At 42.6% G+C, this 27,689-nt stretch overlaps 1 protein-coding gene and 1 long non-coding RNA gene across 2 annotated transcripts; both read right to left on the reverse strand.

Moving 5' to 3' along the window:
• Positions 1-972: 972 nt before the first annotated feature.
• LOC147285902 (uncharacterized) lies at positions 973-26,007 on the reverse strand. Its single transcript, XR_015121631.1, has 3 exons — positions 25,917-26,007; positions 25,086-25,147; positions 973-1,081 (listed from the first exon to the last, which is right to left on the reverse strand). It is a non-coding gene; the product is annotated as an uncharacterized LOC147285902 (long non-coding RNA).
• Positions 17,613-20,008, reverse strand: LOC147285903 (uncharacterized). Its single transcript, XM_086242255.1, has 4 exons — positions 19,334-20,008; positions 18,854-19,174; positions 18,696-18,765; positions 17,613-18,592 (listed from the first exon to the last, which is right to left on the reverse strand). The coding sequence occupies exons 1-4, from the start codon at positions 20,006-20,008 to the stop codon at positions 17,613-17,615; spliced, it is 2,046 nt and encodes a 681-aa protein (XP_086098381.1).
• Positions 26,008-27,689: the final 1,682 nt, after the last annotated feature.

Consider the following 27,689-nt stretch of genomic DNA (forward strand, 5'->3'; position numbering starts at 1 on the left):
ATCTGCACGTCTCATACCATGCATTTTACCAATGTGGCCTCGAGTGTTCTATTATACGAATTAACACTCGATGCATATTGAAATATAAATTGCAATGCACATCTTCACTTTAATCCGCAATTAAAGTGCAAGATATCCTAACTTCAATACGTTATCGAAGGTCCCAATGCGCCTTTGGTTTAGATCGTTTTATCTGTACTCAACGGAAGGGACTTCACTCTCCACGCACACTATGAAATTTAAATAACAGAATTTAAATCCTCAATCCCTTCTCACCACCGTAACTTCAATTCTCAATGAATTATGTTTCACATTCAAATATATGCACATAATTATATATAATAATTAACTAATTCATATCATACTCAAGTAATTCAGATAATTCATGAAAATCACGTATTAGCACACATATCGCATTTTCAACAAAGATTCAATACAATCAAATTTGCAGTCAAAGGTTCCCCAGATCCCCTTACCTGATTTCCAGAGCTTAGCCTGATCCCACATGTCCATTCAAAAAATTCCTAAGTTGTCTTGACAACACCATCATCACCGGTTCACGTGATTGATCCAAAATCCTAATTCCAATACAAAACCAACTAATCTTAAGATAAACCCAAATTACTGGAATTCAAGTACCTTCACCAAATTACAGAAATAAACTCTATCTTAGCTAGAGTTGTTAAAGGTTAAACTTGGCGAGGAACCGAAAACACAGGTTTTAGTGATAACAACTAAAATGACCGAAATGACCGAAATACCCTTGGACGACAACAAGCTCGGATTTCCAATCCGGCAGCATAACGACATCGGAAATAGAATTCCCGAGCCAGGTATCTGTTAAGACCAGACAACCAACAATTTGAATTTAGGTTTACAAATTGGCCATTAAAAAGCCAAAACGAGCGGTCAACCACCATACACGGTGGCTGCCCAACCACAAACAACACACAAAACACCACCAAAACTCACCGAATGGATCTAGAAAGGTTCCTGGGATTTCAATTGGATGACACACGGTCAACAACCACCAACCCACCACCACAAGTGGCGGAGCCGACAGTGGCAGCAACGGCACAACCTGGAAAACACCCAAATCCAACTCCAATTAATCCTAATTGCACAAAGGAACTGTCACGCCCCAATCTGTAATTAAGAACTAATTACAGATTAAGGTGTGAATCACACTCTAATTATAGAATTAATTTCTATAACTAGAATATGACATAGAATAATAAAATAAACTAAGAAAAACCGTATACTATTAACATACCATACTGAATTCAAGCTTAGTTTACAACACACAACCTGTCTCAGTAACTTAAGTTTAACAGAACTTCCAAAATAAAACGAAACTAAACTTTAAAGTCAGTTCACACTTATTTACACAAACTTCTTCTAATGGTTCTGATCTTCAGTATTTGAACTTGCAAAGCCTATAAGGGGGTGAGCTCTAACCAATGGCTCAGTAGGGACATTTCACCTTAACATGCAAAATTAATTATATTGAATCTCAATGAATCATACAACATGGTGCATATAATATATATTTAATAATATTATAGATACATGAATGTTATGCTGCACTTCCTTTATTTAAACCCTTGAAATGTAAATTGTATCACATCTTCACTCCAGTCGCAACCGAAATGCAAGATATCCTAACTTTGTCGCAACTGAAGGTCCCAATGCGTGTTGGGAAAAAGATATTTTTATCAGTCACAACTGAAGGGGCGTCTCTCCCCATGCACTTATGAATTTAAATTTGACACCCAATTCCTTCTCACCATTGTAAACTCCAATTCTCAATGAATTATGCTTCACATTCAAATAAATGTCACATTCAAATAAATGCACATAATTATATAATAATTAATTAATTTATATTGTGCTCAAATAATTCAAATAATTCATATAAGTCACATATTAGCACACATATTGCATTTTTCAACTAACATTCAATAAAATCAAATTTTTGCAGTTTAAGGTTCCCCAGATTCCCCTACCTCGAAAACAAGCTTAATCAGCCGTTAGAAATATCCTCGTGTCTCCGGGTCGTTCTCCGAACCTAATTCCGTACAAGAAAACCACAATTAATTACGGAATACAAATCGCTCACTCTCTAATTCTAGTGTGTGTAGTGAAAACATTAAGTTAGGGGTCTCGGATTGCAAAACGGAGGCCCCCATCGGACTCGGAACCAAAAATGCAGTGGAGAGGGACTTTCCCCGGTCACCGGAACAGCCGCACGCCGCCGGTGGTGCGAGTGGTGGTCTGGTGGCACTGTTCATCATCTTCAACCTTGCTGCCAGTTTTTGCTTATTTCTTTTCCAACTTTGGCTCGCTGTTTATCCTATCAAATCAACTCCAAATTGAGCAAACTTATACTCGTTTTAAAGCTCTGCAACTCCTATTTACAACCATCCAAAGAACACTCAAAACGGATCTCTAAACCTCAAGTTATAAGGCCTCAAAGTAGGCTACCTGAACACTGTCAAAATTTGCAGAAAAATGGCAGATTTTCCAAAATTCAACCAAACTCATTTTTCTTCGATTCTCACCATCCAAATCAGTTCCTAAGGCTAATAAATGATAAATGATAAATTAAACTTCAACAAAAATCAAAGGAAACACAATAAAATGAATTAAAATTCAAAAACTCAAAACTGAAAATTTGCTCTCTACACCCCAACCCGAAAATCCTCCACTTCTCCTTCAACTTCTATGGTCTTTATGCTCCAATAAACAACTCCAAAAATTATCTAAACCTCACCAAAACCATAAATCATACTAAAATTTGAATCCAAGAAAACAGAGCATGCATGGAAAAATTGAAAATTACCTTCTCTTTTTCTTTTTCTGTGTTCTTCTCTCCCTCTCTCTCTGGTTCCTCTCCTCTTCTCTTCTTCTTTCTCTTTCTTTCCTTCCTTCTCAGTTTCTCTTTCTTTCTCTTTCTTTCTCCCTCTCGGTTTCCCTTTCTTTCTTCTTCTCTCTGTCTTTCTTTCTCTCGGGTTGGCTGGGGTTATGGGGTTTTGCTTTTGGTGTTCTAAGCTAAGTGTTGATGCAAATTTCTGTAAGATAGATGCAACAACTTAGAAATGGTGATCTGGCTGATCAGAAGCCTTGCTGGATGATGACGTGAGATCTTCCTGTATGAAAAACAAGATCAAAGGAGATGGACCGGTATGGTACCAGCCAAACACGCTCCGATGATGAAGTCAGTGATGTGTGTTTGATGGTGTTTGAATGTAAATGGGGAAGAACAGGGGATGAACTTGGGAGAATGGGAAGAACAAGATAAATGTTCTGGGTTTATTCTCAGCAAGTTGGGTATGCTTTTGGTGAGTGAAGGTTTGTGTAAGTGTTTGCCAGATGATAGATAACTGGGTGAATTTGTGCTTATGAGTTGGTTTATATAGGCAAAGGAAGTTGTGAGGAGTAAGTTACCTGCATGTGGTTGACTGGTTGAGAAAGATCCACGCGTTCGGTCGTGAACAGTGGCATGCACAGCTACCCACCTCCTTTGCATTCAATGCTGCATTGAATGCAAGTATGGAAGGTTCAGGTGAACTGCCTCAATAGTCATGAATGTGAGCTGGGAAGTCTCATCTGTCAGAAGATCTTGTCAGCTGCACTTGAGTATGACGGTTCGTCCCAACATGATCTTCCCTGGAATGACGGTGGGGAGCCGAGCCGACTCGAACACATGTTCTCATGCGCAGATATAAAGTTCATGTGTGATCGGATCGGACAAGGATAGTCGAACCGAGCCGATCCAATAAGTAGAGATTCCTTCAGGTCGTAGCTGGCTGTGACTAGTCTGAAGAGATGCTCGCCCCAGGGGGGGCCGAGCCGAACCGGACCGGGATGACCGAGCAAAGATGAACACTCAATCCTCTGGTGATCCGATCTGAGCTGACAGAGGAAGTGCCGAGCTGCGTGATGATGTGGAGGTCAAAGTTTGACCGCTGAGAAGTCAAACACCGAAGTTGGATCTGACCGGCCATGTGTCCAGCCATGATTGGCTGTTGGATCGATGTGGGTTTATCCACAAACAGGAGTCCCCCAGCTTCCGATCCAAGCGGACAATGGTGGATTGGAAATTGAAGAATGATGGTCTGCGTAAAAATGATATGTCGTCTGATCCGAGCCGAACTGGATAGGTTTATTTTCCCGAGGATCCGAACAAGTGGTGACTTGTTTTTGGCAAAAATATCTCGAGGACAGGTGAAGGGACGTTTGGTGTCTACATGGGGAACGTAAGGGTCACCTCATTTTATGGGTATTTTGAATATAGACAGGTGGCATGATCTGGGATTTGAAGCGCCATTTTTGGAGGGCTGGGATCAGTTTGCATAGGGGTATAAATGGGTGTCTTCTTTTTCTTCCCTCTCACTTTCCAACTTTTCAGTTTCTGAAGCTCTCTCTCTCTCTGTAAATCTCTCTCTCTCCCCGCGAATCTCTTCCTCTCTCCGCGGTTTAGGTGGTGGTCCGGTTGTGATTTTGACCAGGCATGGTTGTTGGTGAGGTGGTTCCCAGTGGATAGGGGGCGGAGAGTTTGGCCGGACAAAAACCAGTAAGTGATTCTGTCCATTTTTGAGTTTTCTGCATTTTCGGGTTTTTGGGTGTGTTCTTGAGTGTTTTTGAAAAAGGCACTTTTCAATCCAAAAAGGTAAGAGAGAGAGGTGAAAAGGTGTTTGTGATGTCGAGCACCGATTCGAGCGGTCGGCTCGGCTCGGGGGGTGCCTTTGAAAGGGACAGTGATGCCGAGCTGAGCCGAAGCCCACCAGGGGGTGAGGCAGACTGGGACAGTTTATCCGAGGAGCTAGGCGAGGTCAGCTCAGCACTGGAGCATAACCCAGGCAAAGTACGCCGACCTTGAGGGAATGAGGAAAATCCCCAGGTTTTGAGTTCCGATCAGGAACAAGAAGAGGATGAAGAAGATGATGAGGAGGATATGGATGCCGAGCCGAGCTCCAGTGTTCCAAGGAGGCTCATCTCGGGTTCGGAGGAAAGAGACAGGGGTCACGATGCATCGACCTCGGCTCGGCAAGTGATGGGGAGCCCGATCGACCCGGAGTATTACGAGGACTTGGCATGGAAGGCCGACCAAATCCCCAACGAGATGACCGAGTTTTATCTCAGGGATCTGAGGATAAGGTATGCAGTCCCCGAGTCCGTACTGACAAGGCTGCCGATCGAGGGAGAGAAGCCGAGCCGACCCCCCAAAGGATGGGTGACGATGTACCCAGAGATGTTCGAAAATGGGGTTTGGCTCCCCTTGCACCCCTTCCTGCAGGACTGGCTGGCCATGATCGGCGCGGCACCGCATCAGCTCAACCCCAACGTATACAGGATCATCCTGTCCATGCACATCTTGTGGCATAAGGTGCACAAGTGTGTGCCGGACAAGGATCTGCTGATCTGTTCCTACGCGTTGAGGTCGAAGCAGAAGATCGAGCTCGGCTTCTACAACCTCCAGGCTTACTCGGGGCCATTGTTCACAGGGAATCCCTCTTCCCAAAAGACTTGGAAGAAGAGGTACTTCTTCGTCTCTGGGGATTGGGAGTTCGCCGATCCGAACAATCCCCCTCCGGCTCGGGTCCCTAGAGCCTTTAGGATTCCAGGTGGGCATTGGATGTTTAGGAGAGCCGATTCGCAAGTGACTTGTATATTTTTTTTTTTTTGTAGACTTGTAGATATGTTATTTTTGGAAGCTGACCCCTTCTGTTTTATCTTTGCAGTTAGCTAGGGGAAATACAAGCTTCGAGGCGAGCTCAGGGATCAGATCGCCGCGATAAGAGACTCGCCAGCGGAATACCTGTCCACCAAGTTTCTGCTCGGGGAAACCCAGATCAGATTGAGTGGGATCTCCTGGTTTGTACCTAGGTGGAATCCGAGGACTGAGAAGGGGATGGATCCCGTCGAGCTGGAAGCCCGGTTGAGGAGGAGGGCGGCGAAGAGCGCCCAGAGGAAAGCCGGGGCTCAGGCCCCCGCCGAGCCGGTCCAAGCGCCCGTCGCAGCGGCAGCCCAGCCTGGGCCTTCTGTGCCGAGATCGGCTCGGCACGGAGAGAAGAGGAAGGGCCTCCAGACCGAGGTCCGAGTGGAGAAGAGGGCTCGGGCCGAACCCGGTGGTGCCAATGCTGAGGTGTCTGGCTCGGCTTCCATGAAGATGGTGGAAGTGGACCCCTCCATCGAGCCGTTCGTCACGGGCTTCAAGCGTGTGGTCACGCTAACGATCGTGGAGGGGCTCTGGGCCGCTCAGGAGGTGCCGAGATTCGGCAGCAAGGCTCTGAACGCCTCTCGCCAAGCCATGGTGGTAAGTATCTTTGACTTCGGTTTTCATGTTTCACTTGGTCGGCTCGAAGTCTGATTTCTCTTTTGTTTTGCAGCTCGCCCTCAGGCAGTTTGAAGCAGCCCAGGCCGCTGTCGATGCCGAGGAGAAGATGAAGAGGCTTCGGGAGAGGAACAGCGAGCTGAGGGAGAAGCTGGCTGAGGCCGAGCGGCTGGTCAAGGTGGAGCGCGAGCGGTCCGCCAGTCTGCGGACCAAGTTGGCCGAGCGGGAGGCGGAGGTTGCTCGGCTCGGGAAGGAGCTCCTGGAATTTGAGCAGAAAGTGGCCAACCTGGGCCAGTTCGCTGACGATCTCCAGCGGGACGTCGAGGCTGCCGAGCGGAGAGCTGTTGAGTCTTAGCATCAAGTTGGGATCCCAAGTATCCAGGCACTTGCCGATGCCCAATTTGAGAGGTACCAGGAGCTTATGGGGGCGATCCGGTCGAAGAGGCCAGACTGGGATGTGTCCTTCCTTGCTGAGTCAGACGGCGAGGAGGACACCCAGGAGAGCCAGCAGGAAGAGCTTCCCCCTCCCGATCGCCAGGCTGCAGTCGAGGTGGTCGTGTCCGTGGCCGAGCCGACTCAGGAGGATCCTCCGATGCCTGAATACGAGCCGACCCCGATTCCCCCAGTCCCCGAATCCGATCCCAATGCTGAGATGCAGATCGGAGGGGTCGAAGTGGTGCAGCTCGGCGAGGAGACACCCGAGGAGTCTACCGAACCGATCTTGGAGGGGCCAGCCGACCGATCTGTATGATTTATGTATTTTTTTTGTTTGTTTTTGTTTTTATTCCCAAGCCAGTGTGTGGCTCGGGTTTAATATGTCCTTAAACAATTTAACTTTATTTTTGAATCATTATGTTATTTCAGTATCTTCTTCTGTTCCAAGTTATTGTCAGTTCAGCTCGGGGATAAAACTAAAACCATAACAAGTAACAAATGGATAAGAAAAAGAAAAAAAATAACATTTATGATAAAAACAAAGTGAATGTGATAAGAAAAGGCATTTTGAGATTGGCTCGACTTGACGATCGCAATGAAATAAAATGTAATGATAATTTACAACTTGTTTTCATATCAGCCTGATAATCATGATGAAAATAAGCAGAAATTGAAAACCCCTAATGATCCCAGATGGGCTTGATATATCCATTGGAATATTATGAATTTTGGTTTTGAGAAAAATATTCAAACTTACTTTCAGATCGGCTGGGCATGCACAATGAGAGTTTGAGTTTGAGGGTATATTTTTCTTTTTAGAAATATCCTGTCGAACGTTAGGACTGTAGGAAGTCACTTCGGCTCGGACAGGGATTTTTATAGACATGATAATTCTGTACTATGCCGAGCATCGGGCCGAAAATGGCGCGCCAGCTCGGCACAGGAGTTTATAGACCTGATGAGTCTGTAATATGCCGAGCATCGGGCCGAAAATGGCACTTCAGCTCGGCACATGAGTTTATCATTTTTTTGAAGGAAACACTTAGATCTTTCCTCTTTGTTGGGGGTGTGTAGGAGTAGAGTTCCCAGTGTTTATTTCAGAAAATGAGAAGAAGATGAGTCAAAAAAGGTGTTCATCTTTTCATTGATTGGAAGGATGTTAGGTCGGACAGTCCCCGATCCTAACTACATTTTACTGGTAATAAGTCTTCAAGTGTTCAACATTCCAACTATGCTTGAGAGGCTTCCCAGCCATAGTGGCCAAGTTGTAAGTGCCAAGCTTGACTATGCCCGTGATTCTGTAGGGTCCGGTCCAGTTCGGATCGAACAAGCTCTCCTTGATGGCAAGAGGGTTCTTCTTCATGACGAGACTGCCCAATCTGAAGCTTCTGGGTTTGACCCTTTGGTTGTAGTATTTGGCTACCCTCTGTTGATAGGCGGCTCGGCAGAGATTGGCATCGGTTCGCCTTTCTTCGATCATGTCCAGGCCGAGCCGAAGTCCGGTGTCATTGGTCTCCGGGTTGTATGTGCCTGTCCAGAATGAAGGAGTCCCCATTTCGATCGGAACAACAGCATCGGTTCCGAGCTCCAACGCATAAGGTGTTTCTTTCGTAGAGTTGCGGTAGGAAGTTCAGTAGGACCATAACACCTCTGGCAAGAGTTCTGGCCAATTTCCCTTTGCATTATCAAGCTTGAACTTCAAGGTCTTCTTGATGATCTTGTTGATAGTTTCGACCTGTCCGTTTGATTGCGGATGGTAAGGGGCGGCAAAGCGCAAGTTGATGTTCAGTCGTGAACAAAAACTTCTTAACTTCTTACAGTCGAACTGTTTTCCATTGTCTGCGATGATGGTGTGCGGCATGCTAAACCGGCATATGATGTTTTTCCAGATGAAAGTTTCCATCCGTTCGGCTGTAGTGGTGGCTAAGGGTTCAGCTTCGGCCCATTTGGTGAAGTAGTCGACTGCTACCACGACCATTGTGACTTGCCCTTTCGCCTTCGGCATAGGACCGATCAGATCGAGTCCCCACTGCGCGAATGGCCAGGGACTGGATATAGAGGTCAGCAATTGAGGATGCTGATGGGAGACCGCGGCAAACTGCTGGCAGTTGACACAAGTGCGGGACAGATGATCCGCATCCTTGTTCAGCGTAGGCCAAAAGTAGCCCTGCCTGATCGTCTTATAGGCAAGTGCTCTTCCTCCGGAATGGTTTCCGCATATTCCCTCATGGATTTCCCTTAGCACATCCTGACCTTCTTGGGGCGTGACACACCACAAGTAGGGCAGGGAGAAGCCTCTCTTGTAGAGCTGACCATCGATTATGCTGAACCGAGCCGACCTTGTCTTGATGAGACGTGCTTTGTCCCTCTCCGGGGGAAGGATCCCGAAGACCAAGTAGTTGGTGATCAGCGTCATCCAGTTCGGCTCGGAATCGGTCTGCATGACGGTGGCCTCTTCTTCGGCGGTGCTAGGCCTGTCCAGGATTTCAACTGGGACGTGCCTAGCAGATCCGGTATCTGTGGCTGAGGCCAAGCGTGCCAAGGCATCAGCTTTGCAGTTTTCTGCCCTCGGGATTTGAGACAGTTTGCATTCTTGGAAACTCCTGAGCAGCAAGCGGGTCTTCTCGAGATAGGCTGTCATGCTTGGCTCTCGAGTCACATATTCTCCCAATATCTGATTGACGATGAGTTGGGAGTCGCTGAAGATGTTCAGCCTAGCCGCGCCGAGCTCTTTTGCCAATCTGAGTCCGGCGATGAGTGCTTCATACTCTGCTTCATTGTTGGATGCTTGAAATCTAAAGCGAAGAACATACTCCATCACGGCTTGTTCTGGGGAGATCAGAACAAGTCCGGCTCCGCTACCCATTGCGTTGGAAGATCCGTCCACGTATAGGGTCCAGGTGAGGAGATCAGCCTGGGTATGAGCACCTTTTGCATTCGGATCAGACGTGGTTGATGTAACGTCAGTGCCGACCGGATCTTCCGCTGTGGTGGTGGACTCACAGATGAAGTCTGACATGGCCTGGCCCTTGATGGCCGTTCTGGGACAGTAGGTTATATCAAACTCGCCAAGCTCGATTGACCACTTGATGAGCCGACCCAAAGTCTCGGGTTTGGCCAGGATTTTCCTGAGTGGCTGATCAATCAAGACGACGATTGAGTGAGCCTGGAAGTAAGGCCTTAATTTCCGAGCTGAGCTGACTAGAGCAAGGGCCATCTTCTCGAATCTAGGATATCTGGTCTCGGCGTCGGCGATGGCTCGGCTCGTGTAGAAGACTGGATGCTGTACCCCACCAACCTCTCTCACCAGAACCGAACTGAGAGCCGAGTCAGAAACGGAGAGGTAGAGAAAGAGTTCTTCACCTTCCTCCGGTTTGGATAAGATGGGAGGTTCTCCCATGTGCCTTTTCAGATCTTGAAAGGTCTGCTCGCATTGGGGGGTCCATTCTATGCTCTTCCCTGCTCCCTTCAAAGCTTTGAAGAAGGGGAGGCACCGGTCAGTGAATTTTGAGATGAACCGGTTCAGGGCAGCGACTCTTCCAGTCAGACTCTGGATTTCCTTGCTTGTCTTCGGGGACTTCATGTTCATCAAGGCTTGGATTTTCTTCGGATTGGCCTCGATTCCCCGTTGGCTGACCAGATAGCCAAGGAACTTTCCTGACCGAACCCCAAAGACACATTTGGCTGGGTTTAGTCGCATCTGATACTCCTTCAGGACTCCGAACATGTCTGAGAGGTCCTTGACGTGATCGTCTGCCTTGATGCTTTTGACCAGCATGTCGTCCACATAAACTTCCACCGATTTGCCTATGGAAGATCTGAACATGTGGTTGACCAGCCTTTGGTAGGTGGCTCCAGCGTTTTTGAGGCCAAAGGGCATGACTTTGTAGCAGTACATGCCGCGATCGGTTATGAAGGATGTGTTCTCCTGATCAGGCTTGTGCATGAGGATCTGATTGTACCCAGAATAGGCGTCCATGAAGCTGAGGAGCTTATGTCCCGCCGTCGCATCGACAAGTTGATCTATCCTGGGTAGGGGGAAACTGTCCTTGGGACACGCCTTGTTTAGATTGGTGAAGTCCACACACATCCTCCATTTCCCATTGTTCTTCTTCACCATGACCACATTGGCAAGCCAATTGGGGTAGTTGCCTTCCCGGATGAATCCGTTGTTTTGCAACTTGGCCACCTCTTCAGCCATGGCTGCATGTCTGACTCGATCGTACGACCTCCTCTTCTGACGGACCGGTTTGTATCCCGGATCAATGTTCAGCCTGTGGGTGATCACGTCAGACGATATGCCTGGCATGTCATTGTAAGAGCAGGCGAACACTTCCGCATTGGCACGGAGGAAGTCGAGTATGGCCGATCGCTGTGCTGGGCCGAGCTGGGCTTCTACTCGGACAAGCCGATCTGGGGTGTCCTCCGAGATCGGTACTTCTTCCCAAGCCTCGGCCGGGAGGGGCCGAGAGTCTGGGTTCGGCTCGGCGATGAAGTCGAATGTCTCCAACGATGAAGTCCAATTCCTGGGAGTTCGGCAGCTGACCCTTCTATTTGATAAAAGTGGCGTAGCAAGATCGGGCCGAACACTGGTCTCCCTGGATGACGATGCAATCATCGCCCACCGGACACTTGATGAGGAGGTTGGCGTAGTGGACGATACAGTCGAGGTCGACTAGGGCCAGTCTGCCCAGGATGATGTTGTAAGTCGACGGTCGCTTGATGACAATGAAATATGTCATGCAAGTCTTTTTGACCGGTCCTTTCCCGAGTGAAAGGGGAAGGTAGATGTGTCCGAGAGGTTGAACCACTTCTCCCCCGAATTCGATCAGGGCTGGTGTGTCGGCTTCCAGTTTGTCTTCGCCGATTCCCATCTGCTCGAACGCAGAATGGTAGAGGATGTTGACTGAACTCCCCCCGTCGACGAAGGAACGGGCAATGGTGATTCTGGCCACTTCAGCGACTATGACCACCGGGTCATAGTGCGGGAAGATGATCCCATTCGACTCGTTTGGCCCGAAAGTGACCGGTGCCCAGTCCTTCCATTGTCTTTTGGAAGTGCTGGGCTGTCCTGCTTGGATTGACAGGGATTCGTGAGCATTGGCCGCCTGTCTGACGTACTCCTTCTGGGACCGGTTCGAACTTCCCACGAAGGTTGGGCCTCCGCCGATTGATCCGATGGCGGCCTCCCGGACGTCATTAGTGTTGGTGGGCTTCTTCAGCACAGCCTTGGGTACTCTCGGCCCGCCGGTCAGGAATTGATTGATCTTACCCGCCCAGGCAAGAGTTTCAATTCCGTCGCAGAGGGCGTAGCAGTCACCCGTGACATGGCCGTGATTGGAATGGTATTTGCAGAAGATGCCCTCCTTGATCTGATCTGGGGGTGGTCCCTTGATCTCCCTTGCAGCTGGGAGTTGATCCTTAACCTTGGAAAAGATTGTCTCCAGACTGGCATTGAGAGGGGTGTACTCTGTGCACTGGACAAATTTAGGCCCCTTGCCCAGAAGTTGGCGCGGTTCCTCAGTCCGGGACTTTTTGGTCTGAACCTGAGGCTTGGGGCTTGCGACTTCTCCCTCCTTCCTCTTGGCCGAGGTCGGCTTGGAATTCAGGGTCTCCACCTGAGCATCCCATTCTTCCGCTCGCGCCCATTTTTGGCGTCGGCAGAAAGTTCATCATAGGTGGAAGGAGGGTTCCTCATCAGATGGGAGCGAAGTCCTCCGGCGAGCAGACCTTGCATAAGAGCATTCTTAGCCGATCTGTAGTCGCAATCATCGCACTTCGTGTATTCAATGTAGAAGCGGATCAGATAGGTCTTGAGACTCTCTCCTTCATGTTGTTTGATGAGCGACATATCGTTCAAGTTGTAGAGTCGTTCGGATACAACCCGATATCTCGTCAAGAAGGCCCTCCGGAGGTCGGAGAAAAAGTCTATGGAGTTCGGCTGGAGAGTTCGAAACCATTCCCGCGCCGATCCCTTCAAGGTTGAAGGGAAGATTCTGCACTTTGTGGCTTCAGATGCCTGGCGAGCCTCCATGGCGTATCTGAAGATGTCAAGATGATCATAAGGGTCCTTAGTCCCATTATACTGATCCATCTTGGGGGGTTTGGTATCCCTGGAGACCTCAGCATCCATGATCCTGCTAGTGTACAGGAGGGGGAGTTCTTCTCCGTGATCAGTTCTGCCGAGGTACCCCCTGGAAACCTCGACCTGGCCGAGCCGATCGTGGACACTTCGAATTTGGTTTTGGACCAAAGTCCGGACTAGATTTTCCACATCGGGTGCGGTCGGCTCGGATGCAGTCTCCCCCGAGCGCTCGATTCGGTCACCGAGTCTCTCGTTTACCGGCTGACGAGTGATCCTCTCGCTTACCGGATGTCGGTCGGACATGACCATGATAGCTCCCAGCCGGTCACCGGCGGATCGTGTCCCCGAATGAGTTTTCGATGTGGAAGGACCTTGGCTGGTGGCAGAGCCGAGTCTGCTTCTGACTGGGACCCTGGGTTCGGTCGAGCTAGTTGGGTTGACAGCCCCCAACCTGGATCGGATTGGAGGTCATTGATCCGTGATCGGTTCGGCGCGGTTTCCCTCCAAGCTTTTGGTAGAGCCTTTCCTGAAGGCTGCCTGCTTTTGCTGAAGGAGACGGTGGGCGTTCAGGAACTCGGTCTGTTCGGCCGGGGGCATGTCTTTAAAGCCTGGGAAGGTGCAATCCACGTCCTGCCGAGCGGACTGATCGTCCACATTGGCCGGAGTGCTCTGCCGAGAAGGAGATGGTGAAAAAACCTCCTGCTCGGTTCGGGTCTAACGCAATCGGAAACCCGATCTCCCGCTGTTCTCGAGCTGAGCGCGATGACGCGCGAGCTCCTCAGCCAGTTCGGCCTGTTTGGCGAGCAGCTCATTATTCTGCTTGAGAAGTGCATTCTCAGTGGCCAGATGTCGTTGGTTCTTCCTAAGGAGTTTGTGAGCAGCCTTGATCTTTGAAGGACCTTTAGATTTTGCTGCTTTGGGAAGTTGTGCTCCCCTCGTCTTCTCAGGTGTCTCAGGCTGATGTTATTCATCATTCTGGGATGCTCCTGAGGAAGAGCTGCTATCACGAAAGATGGTAGTCATGATGACTTATTTGAAGGAAAAGCTTAGCACTTGTGGTGATGAACACAATGGCTGAAGACGATCTTCCCACAGACGGCACCAATCTATTGATGCAAATTTCCATAAGATAGATGCAACAACTTAGAAATGGTGATCTGGCTAATCAGAAGCCTTGCTAGATGATGACGTGAGATCTTCCTGTATGAAAACAAGATCAAAGGAGATGGACCGCTGTGGTACCAGCCAAACACGCTCCGATGATGAAGTTAGTGATGTGTGTTTGATGGTGTTTGAATGTAAATGGGGAAGAACAGGGGATGAACTTGGGAGAATGGGAAGAACAAGGTAAATGTTCTGGGTTTATTCTCAGCAAGTTGGGTATGCTTTTGGTGAGTGAAGGTTTGTGTAAGTGTTTGCCTGATGATAGATAACTGGGTGAATTTGTGCATATGAGTTGGTTTATATAGGCAAAGGAAGTTGTGAGGAGTAAGTTACCTGCATGTGGTTGACTGGTTGAGAAAGATCCACGCGTTCGGTCGTGAACAGTGGCATGCACAGCTACCCACCTCCTTTGCATTCAATGCTGCATTGAATGCAAGTATGGAAGGTTCAGGTGAACTGCCTCAATAGTCATGAATGTGAGCTGGGAAGTCTCATCTGTCAGAATATCCTGTCAGCTGCACTTGAGTATGACGGTTCGTCCCAACATGATCTTCTCTGGAATGACGGTGGGGAGCCGAGCCGACCCGAACACATGTTCTCATGCGCAGATATGAAGTTCATGTGTGTTCGGATCGGACAGGGATAGTCGAACCGAGCCGATCTAATAAGTAGAGATTCCTTCAGGTCGTAGATGGCTGTGACTAGTCTAAAGAGATGCTCGCCCCAGGGGGGGCCGAGCCGAACCGGACCGGGATGACCGAGGAAAGATGAACACTCAATCCTCTGGAAAACCCTCGGTTCGGGTCGGACCGGGCACGAAGGGCTCGCCATGGTGATCCGATTTGAGCTGACAGAGGAAGTGCCGAACTGCGTGATGATGTGGAGGTCAAAGTTTGACCACTGAGAAGTCAAACACCGAAGTTGGATCTGACCGACCACGTGTCAAGCCATGATTGGCTATTGGATCGGTGTGGATTTATCCACAAACACTAAGTTAAATAAATCCAGCCTTATAACACCACAAACACACACCTCTACCACCGAAACACACACACCGCCTAACTCACAAGCACACACCTTCACCACACACTGCACAACCGCCTAGCCACCTTTTGTTCAATCAATGAAACAAAATTTTAAAACAACAGTAGAGTGTAGAAGCTACTGTCTTCTACACGGTTTCAATTTTTTTTTTTTAACATAATCATAAAATAGATAATATTGAAATATATATATACATAAATGTAAATTAAAATATAAGTATGTTGAATAAAAACTAATTAAACATAATAATTAAATTTTTTTTTTTTAAACATAATCAGGTTATTACAATCTAACCTCCTTAAAAGAAATTTCGTCCTCGAAATTTGGCACTTACCGAAAAGTTAAGGAAATAGCTCGGGATACTTCTGACGTACCTCAACTTCTACTTCCCACGTTATTTCCTCAGTATTCTCATTTCTCCACAGTACCTTGACTAATGAGATTGTCTTTGTACGGAGAACTTGTTTTTTTCGATCCAAAATCTAAACAGGTCTAGTTTCGAATGATAGTTGTTCATCCAATTCAAGTTCCCTCCAATCAAGTACATGTGTAGGATCTGCCTCATACTTCCGTAACATCGAGACATGGAAAACATTGTAAATTCCTGAAAGTTGAGGTGGTAATGCTAATTTGTACGCCACTTCTCCGATTCGCTCTAAGATTTCAAAAGGACCAATAAACCTTGGAGCTAACTTTCCTGACTTTCCAAATCTTTTGACTCCTCTCCGTAGAGAAACCTTTAGAAAAACATGATCACCAACATCAAACTTTAATGATCTTCTTCTGCGATCTGCATAATTCTTTTGTCGACTTTGAGTTGTAAGTAGGCGTTGTTTGATGAGTTTTATCTTTTCCGTTGTTTCTTGTACTAACTCAGGTCCAATTAATATTGCATCACCGGCTTCGATCCAACATAAAGGTGATCGACATGGTCGTCCATAAAGTGCTTCAAATGGTGTCATTCCAATACTTGACTAAAAAATGTTGTTATAAGCAAACTCAGCTAAAGGTAGATGATCTTCCCAACTTCCTTGAAATCCAAAACACAAGCTCTTAACATGTCCTCCAAAATTTGAATAGTTCTCTTAGAAGTAAACTTTGGATCCCTATCAGACACAATTGAAATAGGAATTCCATGCAATCTTATAATTTCCTTTACATATAATCTTCCGAGCATTTCTATAGTGTCAGTCGTTTTCACAGGTAGAAAATGTGCAGATTTAGTTAATCTATCAACAATAACCCAAATTGCATCCTTACCGCGTACTGTACGAGGTAGTCCCGTTATGAAGTCCATTGTGATGTGATCCTATTTCCATTCAGCTACAGGTAACAGTTGAAGTGGTCCTGCCGATTTCTGATGTTCTACCTTGACCTGTTGACAAGTGAGACTTTGACACAAAAGTTGCTACATCTTTCTTCATTCCATTCCACCAAAATTGACGACGTACATCTCGATACATTTTCGTACCACCCGGATGAATTGTAAACTTTGAATGATGAGTTTCATGGAGTACTTCACTTATTAGTTCCGGAATTTCAGGCACATACAATCTACCCAAAAATCTTAATCCTTTATCATCACCAATTGTCCATTCCTTTGTCATTTCTCCTCTAGTATCCAATTCCTTAATCATCTTTGCTTGTACATCTTCTTATTGTGCTTCAATGACTTTTCTTATAAACATTGGATGATCGAGTAACCAAATTACAAAGATAAGGGCGATCTCCATATGACCTGATGTATAATTGATAATCATAGATAAATTCAATCATCTTCCACTTTTGAATCCGTAGATTTGCTATAGTTTCTTGTTACTTCCTACTCAATGCATCAGCTACAGCATTTGCCTTTCCAAGATGATAGTGTAACTCAAAATCATAATCTTCTAGATACGTCATCCATCTTCGTTGTCTCAAGTTCAATTCCTTTTGAGTAAACAAATACTTTAAACTCTTATGATCTGAATAGAGTTCAAAATGCTCACCATATAAGTAATGTCTCCAAGTCTTTAGAGCATGAACAATTGCAACTAGTTCCAGATCATGTGTTGGATAATTTCGTTCATGAGTCTTAAGTTGGCGAGAAGCATAGGCTACCACTCGATCAGATTGCATCAACACACATCCTAATCCTTGTAACGATGCATCAGTGTAAACCACATAACCTTTTCCTCTTTCCGGAATAATCAATACTGGAGCAGTTGTCAATCGAATATTTAATTCCTTGAAAGATTTCTCACATTCGTCATTCCAAATAAACTTGACTCCTTTCTGTGTTAACTTAGTCATCGGTGCCGCTAACCGAGAAATTTTTTTAATAAATCTTCTGTAATAACCGGCCAATCCCAGAAAACTCCTTATCTCTGAAACATTTTTGGGTTGACTCCAATTCATCACTGCTTCTACCTTAGATGGATCAACAACAATACCTTCTTGATAAATCACATGACCTAAAAATTTCACTTCAGTGAGCCAATATTCACACTTACTGAATTTGGTGAATAACTTATGCTCCCTCAATGTTTGCAATGCTATCACTAAATGTCATGCATGTTCCTCTTCAGTAATTGAGTAGATAAGAATATCATCAATAAAGACAATCACAAATTGATCAAGATATGGTCGAAATACTCGATTCATTAGATCCATAAATGCGGCTGGTGCATTTGTTAATCCAAAAGGCATAACTAGATACTCGTAATGTCCATAACGAGTTCTAAAAGCTGTCTTAGGAACATTTTCTGATTTAACTCGAAGTTGATGATATCCATAATGAAGATCAATCTTTGAAAAATACTTGGAACCTCTTAGTTGATCAAACAAATCATCAATCCTAGGGAGTGGATACTTATTCTTCACAGTTACTCGATTCAATTGACGATAATCAATACACATCCTAAGTGTTCCATCCTTTTTCTTCACAAATAAAGTTGGTGCACCCCAAGGTGACGTACTAGGGCGAATAAACTCCTTCTCTTGTAAATCTTTAAGTTGTTCCTTAAGTTCCTTTAACTCCGCAGGTGTCATTCTATGTGGAGGTATAGAAATAGGGGTTGTATCTGAATACACTTCAATCGCAAATTGTACTTCTCGTTCTAGTGGTAATCCAAATAAATCCTCCGGAAATACATCACTAAAATCTTTAACCACGAGAATTTGTTCCATCTGAGAGTTATTCTCGTCCTCATATGTAAACGCAGCTAGTATTCTTAGATAATCAGAATCTTTCACACTTAAGAAACGTTGGGGCTTAAAAATATCCTTATTTCCACAAAAACTAAAGGTTCCACCTTCCACTGTTGTTATAGTTATCGAATTTCTACCAAAGTCAAGAATAGGTTGGTGTCTCTTAAGCCAATCTACTCCCAAAATAACATCATACCCCGAAATATCCATTATCAACAAATCAAATACAAGTTTATGACTTGAGAGTTCTACCATACCAAATTTACACATTCTATCAACCTTTACTTTAAAACCCAATGGAGAACATATAAATTTTGATGGGTTCAAAACTTCTGATTCTAATTTAAGGGTAGATGCAAACGATGCAGATAAGAATGAAAGTGTTGCACCAGTACGTATCAAAAAGTATTCTAGCCCAAGAATTGAAAACTAGAAACGTACCTTCCACTGCCTGGTAATCTCCTTGATCTCCTTCAACACCAGAATATTGGCCCTCTCCAGTGTAATTATACTGTTCTTACATAGCATAAAGATATTGCTCCTCACCCAGAAATTCACTATGTTGGTCGGGTATAGGATCGCTCTGATTTTTCGATTACAGGATCAGCATGATATTCCACTATCGAATCAGCTTGACTCTCCACTTGTTGAAGTGCAAACACCCTTCCTTGAGTAAATTGTTCTGTTCTTGTTGCTCCTCTCAAGGGTTTAGGTCTGACAGCTCCAGATCGTCCCCCTGGACGTGGTGGTTGTTGACTAGTGGTTGGTCTAGCCCAATTCTGTTGAGGCTGAAAAGGTGCTCGTGATTGAAATGGTTGTGGAGCACGATACTGTGATGTAGGTGGAGCTCTATATTGAATTTGGGGAGCTTGATATGTAAACTGTGGTGCCCGATACGGTGGTGGTTGGGTACTTGGCATCTGGTAAAATGATAATAATGGGCACTGATTATGAATATGTCCTACTTATCCGCAATAATGACAACGTCTTTTATCAAAGTATGGCGCCCTTGGTGGTTGGTAACGGGAAGGACCAAAATTCGGACGCTTACTACTTTGACCTCCACTTGATGCTCTAACCTCCCACATCCTTTTAACATCTAACATTGCTTGTTCAGCGATTAAAGCACGATCAACAACATTTGCATACCTTTCTAACTTCAAAATGGAAACTTTTTCCCTGACAGTTGGTTTGAGACCCTCCTGGAATCGCTTAGCCTTCTTACTTTCACTTGGCACCAACTCCGATGCGAAATACATTAGTTCTTCAAATTTCGCTTGGTAGTTTATCACTGATAAATCCCGTTGAACCAAGTTAACAAATTCCCTTGCCTTCATATCTTTGACTGTATCAGGGAAATACTTCTCCAGAAAAAGTCTTTCAAATCCTACCCAGTTCGTGACTTCCTCCTCTCGAATACTCATTACTGATTCCCACCAATGATATGCTTGTTCTTCCAGGTATGAACAAGCAACAATTACTTTGAATTCTTCTGGAATCCTTTGTTCTTGTAATTTCCTCTTCATCTGGCGAAGCCACTCTTCAGCTATCATATAATCAAATTCACCCTTAAACACTGGTGGTTTTGACTTTCGGAATTCCCCTTGAATTCTCATAACTCGATCCAGGGCATCCTCTTGTTGATTCTCTTGAGTTATAGTTCCTCGAATAACACTTGCCATTTCTCGTATGGCTGCAACTACGTCTTGGTTACCGTTCATATTCTCATTCAGAATTCCTTGTCTTTCTGCCATCATTTAAGAGGATTAAATCGATAACTAATTTTAAACTTTAAATAAAGATTTTCTAAACAATTTTGTAAATACTTGGAAATAAAATTTATCAAATAAATAACATGAATAAAATTAGAGAAAATTAGGATTAACTACCTAATTCTAATAACTTTTTGGAATACCAGCACATGGCTATTTTTTTTAGTTTGGCTACTAACTTTCTTAAAAACATTTTAGATTAGATACCAAACCTTCTTTCCAGCCTAGCCCATTTCTAGTGGGCTTATTTCATATTATGATTTTGCCCTTGGCCCGTTTATTGGGTTTAGTATAATTAATAATTGTTAAAAAATTACTGTTTGGTCGTTGTGCGAACTATTAACTTTGGAGCTTTATCTCACGCGATTTGTTCTTGGATTTTGCTCACCCCCTTCGTGATTTTCGTCGATCTGGTTATGGAGATAAGTTCTTCTCTTGATTTCTGGTTGATTTTGAATTTGATTTCTTCATCAATTTGGTTTATTTGATCAGTTGCTCATTGCTTCGACTGTTTTAGGGATTTGGTTTTGATTTTCATTTTGAATATGTTTTCTTCATCAATTTGGTTGATTATGACTTTTAATTGATCAACTTGCTTAGAGCTTTTAGGGATTTGGTTTTGATTTTCATTTTAAATATTTTCTTTCTATGATTTGTTGCAATAGATTCTTTTATTAGTTTGATTATTTAGGGTTTGATCTGCGGTTTTCAATGTTTTCTTTTCTATCTTTTCTGCATTTTTTTAGTTTGAGATATAGAAAGATAAAGATGAATTTCAAGTTGTTCTGCTTGATAGTCACAGGTTAAATTTCCTTCTTAGAGTGTATATATATATTTAATGTATTTGTTTAATGCAAATCCCATTTTTATGTGAGCTTTTATGTTAAACATCAAGGTGTTTTATGTTAAACTTATCTTTTCTGATCTCAGTCACAACTTCTGATTTTGTTAATTAGTTGTTATATGAGTTTTGGTAGTGATTCTGGTTCTATTGAGTTTTATTTTTTGTAGCTTCTGTTGATTATTTGAGAAAACTATGGCAGATGCCAAAAGGAAAGTCAAGTTTGCATGATTAGGTGTTTTATGAGCAAAATGGTTCTTTGTTTGTTCTTATTGTTGATTCTAGTGAGGTTGCAACTTTTTTTCTGCATAATTTTTGCTTATATAATTCAGAGTTACATGGCAATTTGATTGATTACATATACACCTGTGTTATGTCATGAAAATTTGGTTGATTACATATGCACATTGTTATGTCATTAGACCTCATCAAATAGAGAACACTTTCTAAGGTTGTGGAAAGGTTGAAGTTATTAGACCTAGTACATATGCAGTACTAGGTGAAGTTCAAATATGTACAATCCAAATTCGCATTCTCTAATTACAAAATAGTAAATGATAGGACTTGTATGCTTATGTACATGCATTGTCATTTGTACAGTGATATTGTCTTTATATTGGGGTTAGCATATGATTTTATGATATCTTGATGACCTTGTAGCCTATTAGTACTTAATTGTTATACCTTAAAGGAGTCTCTTAATTTCGTTGTGAAACAGTCAGTCACAACTAAAATATAAAGTTGTGACTGTCAAACAGTTACAACTAAATAATGACAGTCACAACTTAGATTTAATTAGTTGTGACTGACTGGATTAATTATTTTAAAATATATATATATACACAATATCATATAAATTAGGTTCAAAGCAATTACTTTACACAAAAGAAGACTTAGTGCATTATAGTGAGTGCCACAAAGGTTTTGAATTTTGATGTCAAATTGCGACTTTGTATTTGCATGTATGTTCGGTTTTCATTGTGACTTCTTTTCCATTCTCAGAACAAGTGTGTATTCTTTTAATGTCTTCTAAATTATGATTTTCATTTGCATGCTAGACTATGAATTTTTTTTTCAAGTTCCTTTTTATTCTTGTGCATTTGTATCATTTTCTTTGTTAAAGACTTGAAGGTAAAAACTGAAAACCTCCATTGCTACCTTTGTAATTTTTTCTTTGAGAGTAATAAGGTTAGAACCAATGAATCATTTGGGCTTTTGTTTCCTTTTTCCCCCCCTTTTTGGCATAATAGGTTTACCAATACTTTTGCATTGATGTTGATTATGGGCTTCCATGTATTGTTCATGAGTTTGTCATTTTTTGAAATTAATTTATTGCTCAATGACCAACTCAGAGTTTTTCCAGTAAAACAAGTAATAAAACTCAAAATGGGTAGTACATAAGAATGCTGGTCTTGGTAAGCAAGGTTGCTTTAAGCCTTTTAACTTTGAATTTGTTCTTTGGGAATTTGAAATATTTTTGCTGGTTATGTAGGGGATACTCTGAACCTCTTCTCTATTTTACGTGAGCTTTTATGTTAAACATTTAGGTATTTTATGTTAAACTTATCTTTTTCTTAATATTAGTCACAACTTCAAATTTTGTTATATGAGTTTTGGGGGTGGTTTAGGTGTACTTTCTATAGTTTGCATGCTGGAGTTTATGGTCTATCTTTTTCAAATTGTGACAGTCATAACTTCATATTTAGTTGTGACTACAGAACAATCACAACTAAATTATGAGACAATCACGGTTAAGTTGTGACTTGATTGAATGTTTTTGAAAAAATTGTGCTACAATGTAGTATAAATAGAGGTCAAAGCAATATTTTTTATACAAAATAATTACTAGTGCAATTGGGGAAGGTATCTCTTTCAACTTACCATGACAGTCACAACAAATTGTGAGACAATCACAGTTTAACTTGTGACTTGTGACTGAATTAAATTTTTTTTTTTTTTAAATTGTATTACAATATTGGATAAATAGAGGTCAAAGTAGTACTTTTATTGAAATTATTATGTAGTGTAGTGGTAAGAGGTGCCTCTTTCTCTTGCATGAGAGGGGTTTGAATCCCTTCTATGCCAAGTTGTTTTTGTGTTGTTGAACGGCGTTGGCCGGTGGTCGGCCGGACAGAGGTGGCTGGTGGTTGGCCGGACGGCGGTGGCCGGTGGTCGGCCGGACGGAGGTGGCCGGTGGTCGGTCGGACGGCGGTGGCCGGTGGTGGGTCGTACAGCGGTGGCAGGTGGTCGACCAGACGGAGGTGGCCGGTGGTTAGTTGGGAATTTTTTAAATTTTTTTATTGTAGTGGCATATGATGTAATTTTTATGAATTCTAGTACCCTTCATTTTATTAGTTTGTTTGACTTTTCAACTAGTATCTAAACTAAAATGCTATTAAGTTTTAGTACCTAAACTAAAAAATTATTAAAGTTTGGTATTTAAAGTCAATGGACCTATAAAATTAATAATAAATAAATAAAAAACAAAACATACATATTATACATCACAAAAGGATTCAAAATAATTTACATAACATAGTAAACTTTTACAAAAATACAAACAACGTTCAACTAACTTCACTATTCTAAGATCTAGTAATTATCTTCTATTACCAGAACTTCCAGTCCTTCCACTAGACCTAGCAGAAGTTGCATCACTCTCAGTGTCACTCGAAACTCTAGGTCCTATTTCCGAGCCTTGAAATTCGACTTCTCTCGAATAATCTATAGAAACAGATTCGGACTCTACTGGTTGTTCAGGATCTTCACTTGGATCCTCTTCTTCAGTAGATGCTCCTTGAACTAGAACTGGAGGTAACCGTAATCCAGCTGGTGGCAACTCCGGCTAGTGATCTCCCTCTTGTTCTACTAGATACTGGACTTGTTCTTCATAAAGATCAAGATTATTATATCGTCTATTTGTCTCCTTAGAAGTGTCTTCTTTATTTTGAATACGATATCCTACTTCTGCCTTCGCCAATTCACTCGAATAGAAAGGTTTACGGTTTCCAACATCTTTAATTTCCTTTCGTAGATTATGGGTTCCTTGTCGATTAATTTCTTCCTCACGTTTCTGTGGATTCAGGGGAGTTATACCTTGTCGTCCCATATGGTATCCTCCCCAAGTGTCATCAGTATCAAAATAGTCCATCTTATCTATATTAATTCCAAAAGGAACAAAATTAAAACCAATCTCCCAAAATACAGTAATAACTTAACCAAAATATCTCCAATCAAAACACTTCAAATTTCAAGTCTTAATAACATTCTAATCCCAACAACAAACTAAACTCCAAACGTTTCTCTCAACACACAATTCAAGCCTAGGATTCTTTTAAACCTTGTGCTTTGATACTAACTTGTCACGCCCCAATCCGTAATTAAGAACTAATTACGGATTAAGGTGTGGATCACACTCTAATTATAGAATTAACTTCTATAACTAGAATATGACAGAGAATAATAAAATAAACTAAGAAAAACTGTATACTATTAACATACCATATTGAATTCAAGCTTAGTTTACAACACACAACCTGTCTCAGTAACTTAAGTTTAACAGAACTTCCAAAATAAAACGAAACTAAACTTCAAAGTCTGTTCACACTTATTTACACAAACTTCTTCTAAAGGTTCTGATCTTCAGTATTTGAACTTGCAAAGCCTATAAGGAGGTGAACTCTAACCAATGGCTCAATAGGGACATTTCACCTTAACATGCAAAATTAATTATATTGAATCTCAATTAATCATACAACATGGTGCAGATAATATATATTTAATAATATTATAGATGCATGAATGTTATGCTGCACTTCCTTTATTTAAACCCTTGAAATGTAAATTGTATCACATCTTCACTCAAGTCGCAACCGAAATGCAAGATATCCTAACTTTGGTCGCAACCGAAGGTCCCAATGCGTGTTGGGAAAAAGATAGTTTTATCAGTCGCAACTGAAGGAGTGTCTCTCCCCACGCACTTATGAATTTAAATTTGACACCCAATCCCTTCTTACCATTGTAAACTCCAATTCTCAATGAATTATGCTTCACATTCAAATAAATGCACATAATTATATAATAATTAATTAATTTATATTGTGCTCAAATAATTCAAATAATTCATATAAGTCACATATTAGCACACATATTGCATTTTTCAACTAACATTCAATAAAATCAAATTTTTGCAGTTTAAGGTTCCCCAGATCCCCTTACCTCGAAAACAAGCTTAATCCGCCGTTAGAAATATCCTCGTGTCTCTGGGTCGTTCTCCGAACCTAATTCCGTACAAGAAAATCACAATTAATTACGGAATAAAAATCGCTCTCTCTAATTCTAGTGTGTGTAGTGAAAACATTAAGTTAGGGGTCTCGGATTGCAAAACGGAGGCCCCTATCGGACTTGGAATCGAAAATGCAGTGGGGAGGGACTTTCCCCAGTCACCGGAACAGCCGCACGCCGGTGGTGCGAGTGGTGGTCTGGTGGCACTGTTCATCATCTTCAACCTTGTTGCCAGTTTTCGCTTATTTGTTTTCCAACTTTGGCTCGCTGTTTATCCTATCAAATCAACTCCAAATTGAGCAAACTTATACTCATTTTAAAGCTCTGCAACTTCTCTTTACAACCATCCAAAGAACACTCAAAACAGATCTCTAAAAGTCAAGTTATAAGGCCTCAAAGTATGCTACTTGAACACTGTCAAAATTTGCAGAAAAATGGCAGATTTTCCAAAATTCAACCAAACTCATTTTTCTTTGATTCTCACCATCCAAATCAGTTCCTAAGGCTAATAAATGATAAATTATAACTTAAACTTCAACCAAAATCAAAGAAAACACAATCAAATGAATTAAAATTCAAAAACTCAAAACTGAAAATTTGCTCTCTACACCCCAACCCGAAAATCCTTCACTTCTCCTTCAACTTCTATGGTCTTTATGCTCCAATAAACAACTCCAACAATTATCTAAACCTCACCAAAACCATAAATCATACTAAAATTCGAATCCAAGAAAACAGAGCATCCATGGAAAAATTGAAAATTACCTTCTTTTTCTCTCTTTTTCTTTTTCTGTGTTCTTCTCTCTCTCTCTCTCTCTGCTTCCTCTCCTCTTCTCTTCTTCTTTCTCTTTCTTTCCTTCCCTCTCAGTTTCTCTTTCTTTCTCTTTCTTTCTCTTTCTTTCTCCCTCTCGGTTTCCCTTTCTTTCTTCTTCTTCTCTCTGTCTTTCTTTCTCTCGGGTTGGCTGGGGTTATGGGGTTTTGCTTTTGGTGTTCTAAGCTAAGTTAAATAAACCCAGCCTTACAACACCACAAACACACACCTCTACCACCGAAACACACACACCGCCTAACTCACAAGCACACACCTTCACCACACATTGCACAACCGCCCAGCCACCTTTTGTTAAACCAATGAAACAAAATTTTAAAACAACGTAGAGTGTAGAAGCTACTGTCTTCTACACGTTTTCAATTTTTTTTTTTTTTAACATAATTATGAAATAGATAATATTGAAATATATATATATATATACATAAATGTAAATTAAAATATAAGTATGTTTAATAAAAACTAATTAAACATATTAATTAAATTTTGTTTTTTAAACATAATCAGGTTATTACAGGAACCTTCAAATGCACAAAAACAACTCAAATTCAATTTCAATTTCAAGAAATTCAAAATAGGCAAAAACCTAAAATCGAATTCCTAACACCTCAAAATTGAACGTGCCCACTTTAGAGGAAAGGAAGCCCATACTTAGAGGATCAATTTTCACGACTGGGTCGACGGCCAAAAATCGCCAGAAATGGCCGAAATCGGCGGAGGAAGCCAGCAGTGGGGTTTGGCTTTCTGAGCTGATTGCTCTGTCTTGGGGCATCGTCGGAGCAAGGGTACACCATGACTCGTTGTGGCTTGGGGAAGAAAACCCATGGGTTTGCCAGCCCTAATTTCGCCGGAAAAGACGCATCGCCGCCGAACAGGGTCGATCGGTCTGAGATGGTAACTCGAATTTGGGGGGTTTCTAGGCTAAACGGAGGTCAGTGAAAGGAAGAGGGAGGGACGGTGAGGCTATCTGGGCTGGTCCTGTCGCTAGCCACGGCTGGACGCGCCGGTGGCAGGTGCGGTGAAGGTGAGAGTCGAGAGAAAGAGAGAAACGCGGGGGAAGAGAGAGAGAGAGAGAGAGAGATTCTAACTTTTGGATATTTAAATTCAGCCCAAGCAAAATTACAAGTTTGCCCCTCACTTCAAAAGCCTGTATCTTTCAAACCGTGACTCCGATTTACGTGTACTTGATGTCTACATTCTTGTGGGCTCGAAACCTATCCAATGGACCCAAAGTCAAAATCAAAAGGCCATTAATTTTAAAAGTTAACTTTCGGGTCAAGCCCAAATTAAAACAAAATTAAAAAATTACCCAAAATATTTTATTTTTCAAATAAATTTCCAAAATCTTTAAAATAACTTCTCTAAATAAAACTTACGAGGTCTCACACTAGCAATTCTCATACCACCCCCACTTGCAGCAGCAGCAACAACCGCAAGTTCATAACGAATCAAATTTTAAATTCTTCGTGAAATTTGAGCCAGGTCATTACAATAACATCACGTGACATAATGACGTGGTATTACCAATCTACTTAATTATAACATGTGTACAATTTTAAGGTTTTTTTTAGGGTTTAGGGTTTTAGAAATTAATAATTGTATACATATTACAATTTATGTAGATTGGTAACATCATATTATTATGTCAGGTGGTGTTATGATTACATATAATAATTTCTTATTCGTTATATTAGTTATATGATAAAAAT

Source organism: Dryas octopetala, chromosome 4, assembly GCF_963921425.1.
Source record: "Dryas octopetala chromosome 4, drDryOcto1.1, whole genome shotgun sequence".
In the NCBI taxonomy this organism is placed as follows: Eukaryota; Viridiplantae; Streptophyta; class Magnoliopsida; order Rosales; family Rosaceae; genus Dryas; species Dryas octopetala.